Source organism: Anopheles ziemanni, chromosome 3 (genome assembly GCF_943734765.1).
Source record: "Anopheles ziemanni chromosome 3, idAnoZiCoDA_A2_x.2, whole genome shotgun sequence".
Lineage (NCBI taxonomy): Eukaryota > Metazoa > Arthropoda > Insecta > Diptera > Culicidae > Anopheles > Anopheles ziemanni.
Genome location: NC_080706.1, coordinates 84,681,762 through 84,694,593, shown reverse-complemented (window position 1 = coordinate 84,694,593; position 12,832 = coordinate 84,681,762). Strand labels below are relative to the sequence as shown.

Below are 12,832 nucleotides of genomic sequence, written 5' to 3'. Positions count from 1 at the left end.
GTTAAACCATTTCATTAATAAAAATTTCACTACTTTTATTCTCAATTTCTTTTTCACTTCGTAGCTCTTTTTGGAACCACAAATAATGGAACAACAACAAGCAGCTCAACGAGGCCGGGGACGTGGTAATCTCCGTGGCGCTGCCGGCGGTACAGGAGGAACAGCAGCTGGTGGCGGTCGTCCGCAGCCCGACTGGAAACAACCCAGGTCGCAAATGCCTGGTGCGGGAGGAAATGGTGGAGGAGAACCGGCTGCCAAAATGGCCGATCCGTCGTCGTCTGCGGTTGTACCTCAACGAGGCGGAAACGGCGGTGGCAACGGTGGAGATGCCACGGGTCGTGGAGCCATGCGAGGAAAGCGCGCAATGCCGGAAGTCGTCGTGACTCGACTCGCAAATGCGCCATCAAAGCAGGGTGCAACCGGTTCGAAGATGGTCTTAAAGACTAACTATTTTCGCCTGAACCGTCTGGATAGAGGTGTGGTATTCCAGTATCGCATTGACTTCGATCCGCCGGTGGAGGACTCGCGCGTCATCCACGCGCTGCTACGGATCCATGGGGCTGCTTTCGGGCCCTACATTTTTGAAGGGACTATGCTGTTCCTTTATAACAAGCTTAAAACCGAAATGGTTGAACTTCAGGTGAAGGACCCCCGGACGGATATTCTTTATAAAATGACGGTTCGGCATGTTGGCACTGTGGACATGGCATCGGAACAAGCCATGATGATCCTAAATCTAATGCATCGTCAAGCAATGGCCAGTCTTAAACTATTGGAGATGAACCGTCATTTCTTCGATCCTGTATCAAAGATCGCCATCCCGCAGTACGGACTGGAGCTTTATCCCGGTTACGTCACGTCTATCCGCCAGCACGAGCAGGACGTAATGTTGTGTATCGAGATCACACACCGTGTCCTGCGAACCGAAACATGCTACAATGCGCTCCAAAATATGATGCGCAATCCCGGCCGGTTCAAAGACCAGTTCAAAAGCGTCTTGATTGGGTCTGTGGTTATGTCGATTTACAACCAAAAAACATACAAAATAACAGACGTCGACTTCGAGACCACTCCATCCTCGACCTTCTCCAAAAAGGACGGCTCGACCATTTCATTCGTCGATTATTTTAAACAACAGTATAACATTCAAATTCGCGACCCGAAGCAACCGATGCTGGTATCCGTGCCGTCGTTGCGCATGCAGCGTTCCGGTGTTACCGGTCCTATCATGCTCGTGCCAGAATTGTGCCGTATGACGGGCATCACAGACGAGATGCGTCGAGATTTCAATTTGATGCGTGCCATCGCCGACCACACACGTATCGGAGCGGATAAGCGTATCGAGCGCCTGCAGAAGTTCAATTCGCGACTGCAGGAAACCAAAGAGAGTCGAGACGTGTTTAAGTATTGGAATACCGAGCTTGATCGGCGCTTGGTGGAGGTTCCAGCTCGCACCCTCCCACAAGAAAATATAATTTTCCGCATCGATGCACCCGGCATTCCGGCCGGTGCGGAAGCTGATTGGACCTCGGCTTTTCGTAATAATCGACTATTTAAGTCGATTCCGCTGAACAACTGGTACGTCGTGTGTCAACGTGGCCAAGAGGGGCTAATCAATGATTTCCTCGGCTGCATGATGACCGCGGCCAAGGGAGTTGGTTTCATGATTGCCCACCCGCAAACGTAAGTTAGCTGAAGTCGAGCGCGAATTTTCCCATGTTGTACTAATCTTATTTTCTTTTCCTCCAGGGTGCTGACACGGGACAACAATAACAACTCTTACGTAGCTGTGCTGAACGATCTGATCAACAAAGACCCACAGCTGATCATGTGCGTGGTGCCGAATGATAATGCCGACCGTTACAGTGCCATCAAGAAAAAGTGTTGCGTTGATCGGGCGATTCCTACTCAGGTAATCAAGGCGCGCACGATCACACCAAAGGGTGGCAATCCGCGCACCCTAATGTCGGTAGCGACGAAGGTAGCCATTCAGCTCAATTGTAAGTTGGGCGGTATCCCATGGATCGTGAAGAATCCTCTCAGTAGCGTGATGGTGGTGGGTTTCGACGTGTGCCACGACGCGCGTGATAAGTCCAAGTCATACGGTGCCCTCGTTGCTACGATGTACGCGACCAGCGGCGGTCCGGAGCCGCGGTACTTTTCCAGCATTGAGCCGCACGCCCGTGGCGAGGAGCTGTCGAGTTTCATCTCCACCAACATCGTCAAAGCGCTGCGCTCCTATCAGCAGCAGTTCGGTGCAGGGGTGCTCCCACGGCGCATCCTAATGTACCGCGATGGTGTTGGCGAGGGCCAGCTGGGACATGTTGTGCGACACGAGGTGGACGCCATCAAAAAGCGCTTGGCGGAAGTGTACGTCAACAGTGAGTTCAAATCGCAACTCACAATTGTGGTGGTGAACAAGCGTATCAACACGCGGCTCTTCATGGGTGGCCGCAATCCACCGCCCGGAACGGTGGTTGATGATATCATCACTTTGCCGGAAAGGTATGAGATATATTGAAATAGTTGGGAAAGATGCAGAAAAGAATGTCACCATGTGGGTTTCTCTCTCTCATATTCTAGGACGGATTTCTACCTAATTTCACAGTCCGTGCGCCAAGGGACTGTTTCGCCTACCGGATACAATGTCATTTTTGACGAGAGTGGTTTGAAGGCAGATCAGCTTCAGGTCTACACATCAAAACAGACTCACGTGTACTACAACTGGTGCGGCTCCGTTGCTGTTCCTGCGGTGTGCCAGTACGCCCACAAGCTGGCGTTCCTCACGTCGCAGCACCTCCACCAGCAGCCGCATCAGCAGCTCGAAAATCGTCTTTACTACCTCTAAATTAGGAGGTAAGAGAGAGGAGGTTGTTGTGCAGGGCGATTTTTTTTTTTATTATTTTTTAATTTTTCAAACGAAAGAAGTACAAATGTTAATGAATTTTCGTAGCCGAAGGCGGTGACAATCTTCCATTTAAAATGCCAGTGGTACACTCTACTACACACTTAGTTAAGGTCGTGAGATGTGCCTGAGGAAAAAAAAACCACAACTATTGAACCAACGCAACGAACACTTTCGGCATGGCCGTTTTGTGTGCGGTATGCTTAGTCCTATAAGAGATTATAACTACAGCGCTGTACCATTTTGTTTCGTTTGTACTGTTATTCTTGATTGAACCACCATTGCACAATTGATATCATTTTCATATATTCAATGAACAAATTTCGGTTTTCTATTTCAAAATCATATTTCATTTTCTTTTAAATTTGTAACTCTTGATCATCTCTTACGTAAACATACGAAACGAGCCTTACATAGGTTCTGTCAAACCAATGAACTTATGAATAAAATGAATTTTTAAATTTACTATATCAAATTGATTGTCGCCTTGTTTTTTCACCTGAATGATGAATTTATCCAGTTTTTGAATTCTTGGGGCTATGGTTGTTTTACCAAGATTAATGCGAGTATATTGGGAAATTTGTATAGTTCGCAAGTCGTTTAATTTATGAGAGTTGCGTGGAAATTATTTAAATTCGATTAGTATTGGTGAAACATTGTTTCTGGGTCAAACTTTCAGATATCAGGGAAGGCTTTTTTCAGATAACATTACAACTCAGGAAACTCAGCTTTAAACCATTCGTTTTCAGACTTCTAGTTGGAACTGACGCGAATAAATTACATGATAGAAAGAAACCCCTTAGATTGGATATCCCTAGGATATTTACTTCAAACTAGCGGTTTTTTTTTTCGCTCACTTTGCCGATGTGTGAACCACGCTGCCTTTTTCAACGAGAAGCTGACCTACATCCGGGGTCGTCCGTCCGCAAAACGTCGTGTTAACGTGTGCTCACCTCTATCCACTTCCAGAGGAACATTGAGCTCGTACATGAAACCCTTTGAAAAGCAAACTTTGTATGATTGTGTTTGTTGCGCTTATGTTTTTACGACATTGCAACAGAAAATATATACACCAAGAAAATATATGTAGGGGAAGGTGGGGCAAGACGCGCCGGTGGGGCAAGATGCCCCGGCCTGTTTTTCGCTGAATTAAGCCATTTAAAAATAATTTAAGTAATAGAATATGTTCATCAACGTATCTACTACAGACTATGTAAATTTCACTGCACGAAATAACCATTTCAAAAAGAAAACGAGAAAAAACCAAATTGACTCTAAATGATCTAATATTTTGTCACTTTTATGTAAGGTATGGCATGCTTTGATATAATATTTTTTAAACACCGAGGCCTTCTTTTACTACCTGATAATGGTATTTAACGAATACCGAAGAGAAACTGTTTTAAAATTCTCAAAATTTTGAACAAATTACATAAAACGGACGATCCTCAGAGTGGGGCAAGATGCGCCGGCCTTGGTGGGGCAAGACGCCATAGCATTCCAAATGTAAACAATGGGGCAGGACGCACCATTAAAACTAGAGCCAGTCGCACGGTGCCTCCATTATCAACGCATTGTTGATTTAAATAAGTCTAATATTAAACATGCCATGTGAGTTTCATAAGAAACGAATAGTTTTTAGTTCTTCATATGAAATTTGTGTTAATTTTTTATGATATTCAACTGTGTTTTCAAACCACAGATCATCTGGATTACAAAACGTCAAATTTTGACTCTGTCAGAAGTGCTACCTGCAAGGTTGATGTAATTGTAAAGGTTGTACTAAGGCGGTTGTATAAAAGGCCAAAAACAGATCCGTGAAAATATTCAATAATTGTTCGGAATTCAGCAACGAATTTATACCCAAACTGTCTTTTGAATGGTACACCACAAAATTCAATCCAATGTGGGTTACAGGGGCTCAGATCGGACTGTTTACTAGTGCCTCTGCATAGACTAACCTTTCAACAAGCAACCTTGGTCCATCTCCTGTCTGTTTTAGGCCATCTTGCCCCATGTTTACGTAGTGGCGCGTCCTGCCCCACCGGCTGGGCCATCTTGCCCCACTATTGTCAGCGGAGCAAAAACTGAAAGGCCCTTCGAAAATCTTATTTAATATGAAATTGATTAGTTTGATATAGTGTTTGATATTTTTCATACATAAAAAAGATGTTTATTTATCTAACTTTAAAAATTGGAGACTTTTTAATGAAAGGAATAGAAGAAAATAATGTTTTTCGCTTAAGGGGCGCGTCCTGCCCCACCTTACCTTACCATGATTCCGAAGTATGAATACAAAGCATGTTTTCCATTCCGGTCTCCGTGTTCATTTTTTTCAGTTGTTCGTTTGTGTTACGCAACCAGGACGGAAAACTGAGAATTTAAAAGATTTCAATGTTCAAAGCAATGTCAGAAAGGAGAAGGACAAAAGCAATACAATGGTGTCCTCTCCCCACGAACGAAGGCAACGGTGTGAGCATATATCGGAAGAGACGCAAATCAAATCCAGAACACGATCTTGTTTCGTCACGTGTTTTGGTGACGCATATTCCTTCCACGACGCGCAAAACCAGTCACAAAAAAACGTGTGTCATGCGCGGAGCCTGCTAGATTTGGTACGGTTACCAATATAGTTTCGTGGCATAATGCGCAAAAGGAGGTAAGCGATGGACTAGAGCTATCGGCAGGACAATGTACTCGAACATAGCAACACATGGATATATAATGTACGTAAAAACAATTTAATAGTGTGCATCGGTTTCGAGGTATTTTTTGTATTCTAATTTGACGCCACACATTTTGGCGGTAAAGATGGAGCCAGCAATTGAATCGAATAGAAATTGGTGATCCAGCTGGAAATTGTGTTTTTTTTTTGTAGAATGGTTCATACTGTACCTTCTTCAAACCACACGCTCTGAAATTGGGACAGTTGAAAAAAATATTTTCGTGTTACTCTGTTGTATATCATATTTATTTTTAACTTTAATGTTGAACAATCTTAACACCCGAAACACGGTTAAAAACGAGAAAAACTGAACGATAATATATTGCATTCCTTTAACGGTTCCGTGAAGTAATCTTTAGATAATTTCTTTAGATTTTTCAACATATGTTTGTTGCTCTTGTTACTATCGAGAATACGTTTCACTTCCTTATTCTAACTCACCTTCCACTGCGAACACGTCGATTACGTTTCCGCTTTTCATAAACTTAAGTATGGTGCACGTGATGTTACAGGTAGGTGCATCTCGTATAATGTATATGCTAGGGAATTAAAACTAAGGTATTAGAATAACATATTCCTCTCACGGCGGTAGGTGAACGGACTTCCGTCTCCGTTTCGTGGTCTACCGTTTGTTCTCCTGTCGTTTTCGGTAAATGGTAAATTGGATGGAGTTTCTGATTTGTTCTTTTTTTTTGATACCGCAGTGTATTATCGGTTCAAGAAGGACGACCGATTTAGAGCAAACAAGAGTAATGCCGTGGTAATAGCATCGGTGCCATGCAGTTACACCATCGCATGGCGCTTTATACTAACGTTGCGGATTATTCTACAAACTAGCTAATACACTCATTTTACCTTCCGTCCCCTCAACGGAAGCGATGGGTCCAAGCGAAGCGACAAACGATCGCCCAACAACGAGTACCCAACAAGTTGATATACAACAAATGTACGGGTGTGTGAGAGGCGCTTAATAACGGTTAACGTGATAATATGGCCAAACAAATTCAAAGCAAAACTAACATTTCGTCGACGATCCTACCGACGATCGGATGCTGGATAAGGATGGTGGTACGCGGAGTTTGCTGGTGTATCTTTTCCATTCCGGTCGGACGTCGGCCTTCTAAGGTGTAGTGTGACCGTCTTTGCTCAACTGCTGCAACTGGGCCACAGCAACGTGGGATGGATTGGATACAACTACTTTTAAATACACTCTATTGCGTAAGTACATTCTATAGCGAAAACCCGCGTTCCTGTTTTCTTGCTCGGTAATGATTTCAATTAATATATTCACACACAATCACACATACTTACATCCGGCAGACGCATCCATACGCTTTCTCTTTCTCTCTCTCTCTCTCACACACACACAAGCACACACGCACACTGGATTGGACGGATGGGGCCAATTGATCCTGTTTGGCCTTAAAATTTACCGCTTGGATACTTGGCCTGATTTTTAATGGAGGTGATGCTGACCGACACCTTGTTGTTGATCAGACTGTTGTTATTGTTATTGTGAATCCCGTTCGTGTGGTGGTAACCGGAAGTGCCGTTCGTTTGCGGTGCCGGCGAGGGTGGCGATCGGCTTCCGTTGGTTCCACCGTCGTGCCCATTCTGGCCGAGTTTGGCCAACGATCCGACCGAATTGAACACCGGGATGCGGGACGGGCTGGCTTTGGTTTGCGAGCCACCGGAAATCGAGCTGAGGTTGCTCATCGAGCCGCCGGTGGTGCTGCTGCTGCTTCCACCACTGGTCACCGAGCCGGACGGGGACAGGCTGATCGACGGGATCGACGTGCGGCGGATCAGTACGGGAATTTCCGTCTTGGAGTTCGAGCGCTCAAAGGTCGACCGCAGCTGATCGATGCCACCGGCGCCGTGGGGACGCGGAGTGGTTGGGGTCCGTGTGCCGGTCGCGGACGATTCGTATGTGGCCGTGGTAAACTTGATCTCGGTGTTGCGCGGTATGAAACTGTGCTCGCTGGACATGCGCCGCTCGACCGGTATCCGGGATGGTGGTGTCGTCGGTTTGCTGTCCGGTTTCGGTGGTTTCTTCGAAACGATCGGTGGTTTGCCCGTAGGACTGGTAGTGGTGGTGGTGGTGCTGGTCATGGTTGTGGCTGTAGTATTGTTCTCGTCGTTGGAATTTTTTAACATTCCGTTCATCTGGTGCGGACGTTCGGCAGCCATTGGTGGCGTGATGGCCATGGTCGGTTCGGAGGTTTTCAGGGTGATTTCGGTCACGAAACCAACACCACTGCCGCCGTTGGTCATGGGGGCACCCGGCGCTTGTAGTCCACTACTTCCACGGCGATTCATCGTGATCGAACTGCGCTGCGGAGGTTGCGGTGGCTCGACGGCACTAGCACCATTGGTAACTGTGGCACTCTTCACCTCCGTTTCGATGGAGGTTACCGTGCGCTGGCCATGGTGGACATCGTCTTCACGCTCGTTGTTGGCAAAGTCCACCGGAGGTGGCGGCGTTACCATCGAGTCGTCGAAATCATCCAAAGTTTGTAGACTGAAGTCGAGCTTCTCGTCGTCGATCATGACGATCGAGGATGGTTGCGATTCGTTGCCGAGTTCCTCCTGCCCGTCGAGTGCCGTCGAGATGGTGACGATGTTGTCGGCGAGCAAGGAAAACTTCGACATGCCACCACTGCCGTTTAGCATGGGCTTGACCAGCGTTACGCCACCAGCGCCGTGTTGCTCCGTTGAGGAGATGTTGATGCTACTGACACCGTTCGTGTTGCTGCTTGTGACCAGTTGCGAGGTGGCCACCTCTCCGGGCTTATCATTTGGTGAAGTGCTTAAGATCTCCGTCGAGCCCGGGTTGATCAACGTCAGGCTGATCGGTTCACCGATATCGAACGAACGCTGCTGATGATGGTTGCTTTCGATCTTTATCTTACTGATAGCACTCTCACCGTCACCATCGGCTGAAATGAACACCGACGGAGTGTTCTCCAGCTCCTCCTGCTGGCCAAGCAGTTTCTTCAGCACGTCCGACTTAGGCCGCTCGAGGCTACCGAACGGGTACCGGGATACCTTCACATCGTCCGGGATGTTCGTATCGTACGCCGTCGTTACACCACCAATCTTTACCAGATGGTTAACCAGACTACCACCACCGCTCTCCACCGTTTGCTGGTGTGGCTTCTTCTCCTCGTCCCCTACATACGGTCCGTAATTGACCCCACCACCGATCGTCGTCAGCGAAACGTGTTCCTCACGATCGTCCATTTGTGGCTTTTTCGGTGCCTCCGCCACGATGATGGCCTGATTCATTGGCTTCTCCGTTTCCTTCACCACCACAACCTGAGCCATCAGTACCGTGCCACCGTCCTCCGGTCTCTCCTCCTCCTCGTCCTCCTCCTCCTCCTCGTCGACCATTCTTCCGTTCAGCAGTTCGCCCGAGTTGTATGCATCTTCTAGATTACCCCAGGCCGACGCACCCTTCAGACGGTTGCGCTGCAGCGAGTTGAGCGCTTCGGCCGCATCCAGCTTCGGGTCCAACGATGCTTGTCCCATCTCAGAAGAAATCTTTCGCTTCTTCGCTCCATCGAGCTGCTGGGCCGGGTCACCACCGGCGCCGGTTCCGTTCGCCACCGTCACGTTCGCCGAATCGCCCGTTATCTCCAGGCTTTGGGCACGCTCGAGCGTGTTGCTGTTGCTGCCCGTACCGTTGGAGTGCGGCTTCTCGGCAAGCTTTGACAGGTCGCCAAGGCTGGCCGTGCGTCGGTTGCTCTCGTCCATCGACGGTGGTTGCTCGTCGTCCTCCACGCTGCTGCTGGCCGGGGTCGGACTCGGCGAGCTCTGGTGGACGGTAATGTCGCTGGAGTTCAGCTCGATTGTGTTTCCACGCGGTAGAACTTCGATGTCGGATGCTGAAAGATGTACAACGTTTTAAAAAATGTTTTTTTTAAAAAAAAAAGGCCAACTAGATTCAAATGTAGCCAATCTTCCGAGTTCAATGGGCATCAGACTCGGTCTGTCCAACTAAGCAGTTTCTGGTACAATCATTATTGATAAATTTTGTCTATAAAATTTATTGGTAGAATCAACGTTTTTGGAAAACCTGTTGTAATGTTCAATTTTTTAGAGATTACGTCAAAAATGATAGCCATGGCACTTAACGTGTTAACGTGAAACCAAACCAAGTTTTCGAAGAGATTCCGTTTAAGTTTTTAAACATGAGCTACTCACCATGATTTCCTCCAGACGGACGGAACTCGCCCGCCATCATGATTTCGTCTGACGTCTGCTTGCGTTCGCTCTTCGGAGTCGAGCTGTTGCTAGGGCCCGTCTCGTTAAATTGCTCAATATTGTTGATGCTGTCGATCGTGCAGTTCAACACTTCCTCGGCAAAGTTGTCGGAAAAATTCATCCGTCTCGAGTCCGGCTCCTTCGTGCAGTCCGGCATGTCCAAGCCGCCGCTACCGTTGAGCGTCATCATCACGCGACTGCCTCCGTTTTCGGTCATATCGAAGCTGCTCAGGTTGGTGTCCACGGTGACGGTGCTCTCGTCCAGCTCCGCTTCGTTCTGCGGCGGTCGGGGTGCCTTTCCCTTGCGCTTGTTGTCCGCGTCCGCGGTCGAGCAAGCCGCCAAAGCCGCACCCGCCGATTTGCGATTGTCTCGGGCCGCATTTGCTGCCTGCATCATGAAGCTGGGTACTTCCTGCGGTATGCCAGCTGCATCCCGACGGATCCCGCTCGACGTGAGACTGTTCTGACGCTGAAATTCATTCGAACCCTCGACCGCCAGCTTCACCACCTTCTCATCCGAACCGGCAGCCACCACGTCCGGTACCATTTTCGGCTCCTTGGTGCGCTTCTTCACCACCGGCGGTGGTGAGGACGACTGCTCCTCGGCCCGCTTGCTGTCGTCCGACTCTTTCTTCTCGATGTTGAAGTTATTCTCGTTGTCCGCCTGCATCTTGGTCGGGCTCTTTCCAAACAGCTTATCGTTGACCGACGGTGGGAAGACGCGAATGCCAAACTTGTGTCCCTTCTTGCCGGCCGGTTCATCGCCGCTCGTTCCGGTCGGCGTGGTCGCACTGGAACCACCCTTCCGGTCGACATCGGCGTGCTTCGATTGGAACTTCTCTTCGATCATCTCCTTCATCTGCTGCTTGAACGAATGCTTCTTCGGCTCACGTTCGTTCTCTTTGTGGACCGTCGGGAGCACCTTGTTGAGTGCGGTCGGGCTTGCGGCACGGTTGTCCATCTTCAACGGTGAGTCTTCGCTCGGGAACAGCTTCTTACGCGAGTTCCGTTCAATCTATACGTAAAGAGAAGCAAATTAATTCATTGGCATTTTTAAAGATCTGTGCACGAATATTTTACCGTATTCAAATCTGATTGACTGCTCGAGCGATACAGTGGGTGCGTTAGGCTTTGATGGCCTGGCTTAGGGCTTTGCGTTTGCGGTACGATTGGCTTCGTGCCACTGACCAGCTCCAGCTGGACGTTATATGGCGAAGCGTAGCTCAGGATTGTCATCGCGTCCTCCTGTACGATGTGACGGAAGTCGATGGTGATGCTCGTAATTCTGTCACCTGCGAAGGATACGAGTATATAAAATATGTTACACGGAAATAGTATTGATTCTATTTTATTTTTCTGACACAGTCCCTTCACCACATGTTCCTCTATTTTGCATCTTTTAATTTCAACCGTTCCGTTAAGTTTGCCAGGAGTTGTGGTTTCGATTTATTCCAAATTGTTTTTCTTCGCCTAGTTGTTCGTCTACCAAGGCTTGAAATTTTTTCGATTGCTAAAATCGAATTGGCTCTAAAACGAATGTACCAGGGTTATAAGCTGCCTCTGGACAAATTTAGCATCGCATTCCATACGCTTTGTGGACAGGTTGCATAGAAAACGTTAGCGGCACGTCACAGAACCATTAGACAAACAGGTCCCCGGCATGGAATATTTCCACACGCCATGGTCTCAAATTGATTGGAGAGCAAGAAAGTATTCGGGTGGTTAAAGCAACCAGCTCCACATCTCAAGCACCTCGGTGACCTTCGGAGTGTGTTTGGCCGACGATGAAAATTCGACTTCACACAGAATTTCGGCGTCTGCATCCGCCAAACCTGCGCTCCAAAAGACCGTACAAGTTCGATGTCGTAACCCGCCAAATAACCAGTTGGTTGAACTAACGAACCGTACGCGAACCTAGGGACCCACTTGCAGCATTCGTGGTTGGCGTGGAATTTGGTTGGCGGCAAGAGAGTTCGAACTTGCCTGACCGAAGCGAAAGGGTGCACGGTATCGTAATGGGATTAGTTGATTGAGCGCTACGCAATATCTGCAAAATTGTTGTTTTTTTTTCACCCGAACGAAGTGAAACGATTCCATGTAGTATCAATATGTATGGATACGATCAGAGAAGGCAGCTGCAAGAAGGGTTACCACGGTAAAAGTACGATGGGAATAGCATCGCCGATATTTTTACCCTTTTCCAAAGCCATAAAGTTGTGAAATGACAATTATTAAGACTGATCGCTAGATTGAAGGCAAACGTGTCGATAGCATTTGTAAGGTATAATGGTTGTTTTATTCGATTGTTGATTAAATTGGGAACGTTTTCATAAACTTGTAGATTCTAATCCAATTTAGAGATCAAATGTGTTATTTTGATTGTTCTTTAACTTTGCTATAATATTTGCAATATCGTTTTAGGTAACAACTTGCCGTCACCATGGGCATTTGAGATGTGCAAAGATTAAAAAGATGTTCACCGGAATTATGCGATTTTAAAAGGATCATTTACGAGCGATTCAGTTACCGCCACGCTACTGTAGTCTTCACCCGCACTCGGTGACGTCAGACATGTGGCCACATTCGTGCGCTATAGATGTAGAACCATCCACATACCGGCTCCGAAAACTCAAGCAGATGCGATAAGGTATGAATGAAACGCTGCAGGGTAAATATTAGCCGAGAGGTCGCTACATTCCACGCCTCGCGGTCGGTGGGTTTGTTTCTTTAAAATTTTGCCGTCTTATTTACACGCTCTACGGGTAGAATCGGGTCATGTTTCTTAATGAAACGTGAGTGCGGCGTGGTGTTGTTTTTTTTTTCAACACCACTAGAAAAAATACAAACGGCACGACGTTTTGGAAAAGTTTTGCAAATATTAGCTATTTATAAGTTGTAATGCAATCAATAACAAACAATAATAGGACAGCATTATT

At 47.3% G+C, this 12,832-nt stretch overlaps 2 protein-coding genes across 3 annotated transcripts in view; one reads left to right on the top strand and one right to left on the bottom strand.

Annotated features, from left to right (window-relative positions):
* The first annotated feature begins 86 nt into the window (after positions 1-86).
* Positions 87-3,048, top strand: LOC131287757 (protein aubergine-like). Of its 2 annotated transcripts, XM_058316841.1 has the most exons (4): positions 87-1,683; positions 1,750-2,505; positions 2,584-2,856; positions 2,954-3,048. In XM_058316841.1, exons 1-3 carry the CDS (start codon positions 215-217, stop codon positions 2,846-2,848), a joined length of 2,490 nt encoding a protein of 829 aa, XP_058172824.1. In that variant the 5' UTR covers positions 87-214; the 3' UTR covers positions 2,849-2,856; positions 2,954-3,048. The 2 variants fall into 2 exon arrangements, with proteins under 2 accessions (XP_058172824.1, XP_058172823.1); XM_058316840.1 differs by having other exon boundaries at positions 2,584-3,042.
* A 4,004-nt stretch (positions 3,049-7,052) lies between these two features.
* LOC131288480 (uncharacterized) overlaps positions 7,053-12,832 on the bottom strand; it is a 59,801-nt gene continuing 54,021 nt past the window's right edge. Inside the window, exons 4-8 of the mRNA XM_058317618.1 lie at positions 10,977-11,188; positions 9,837-10,911; positions 8,785-9,517; positions 7,786-8,706; positions 7,053-7,734 (exon numbers count right to left, since the gene is read on the bottom strand). Coding sequence (XP_058173601.1) covers positions 7,053-7,734; positions 7,786-8,706; positions 8,785-9,517; positions 9,837-10,911; positions 10,977-11,188 — 3,623 coding nt within the window. The remainder of the gene's footprint in view (positions 7,735-7,785; positions 8,707-8,784; positions 9,518-9,836; positions 10,912-10,976; positions 11,189-12,832) is intronic.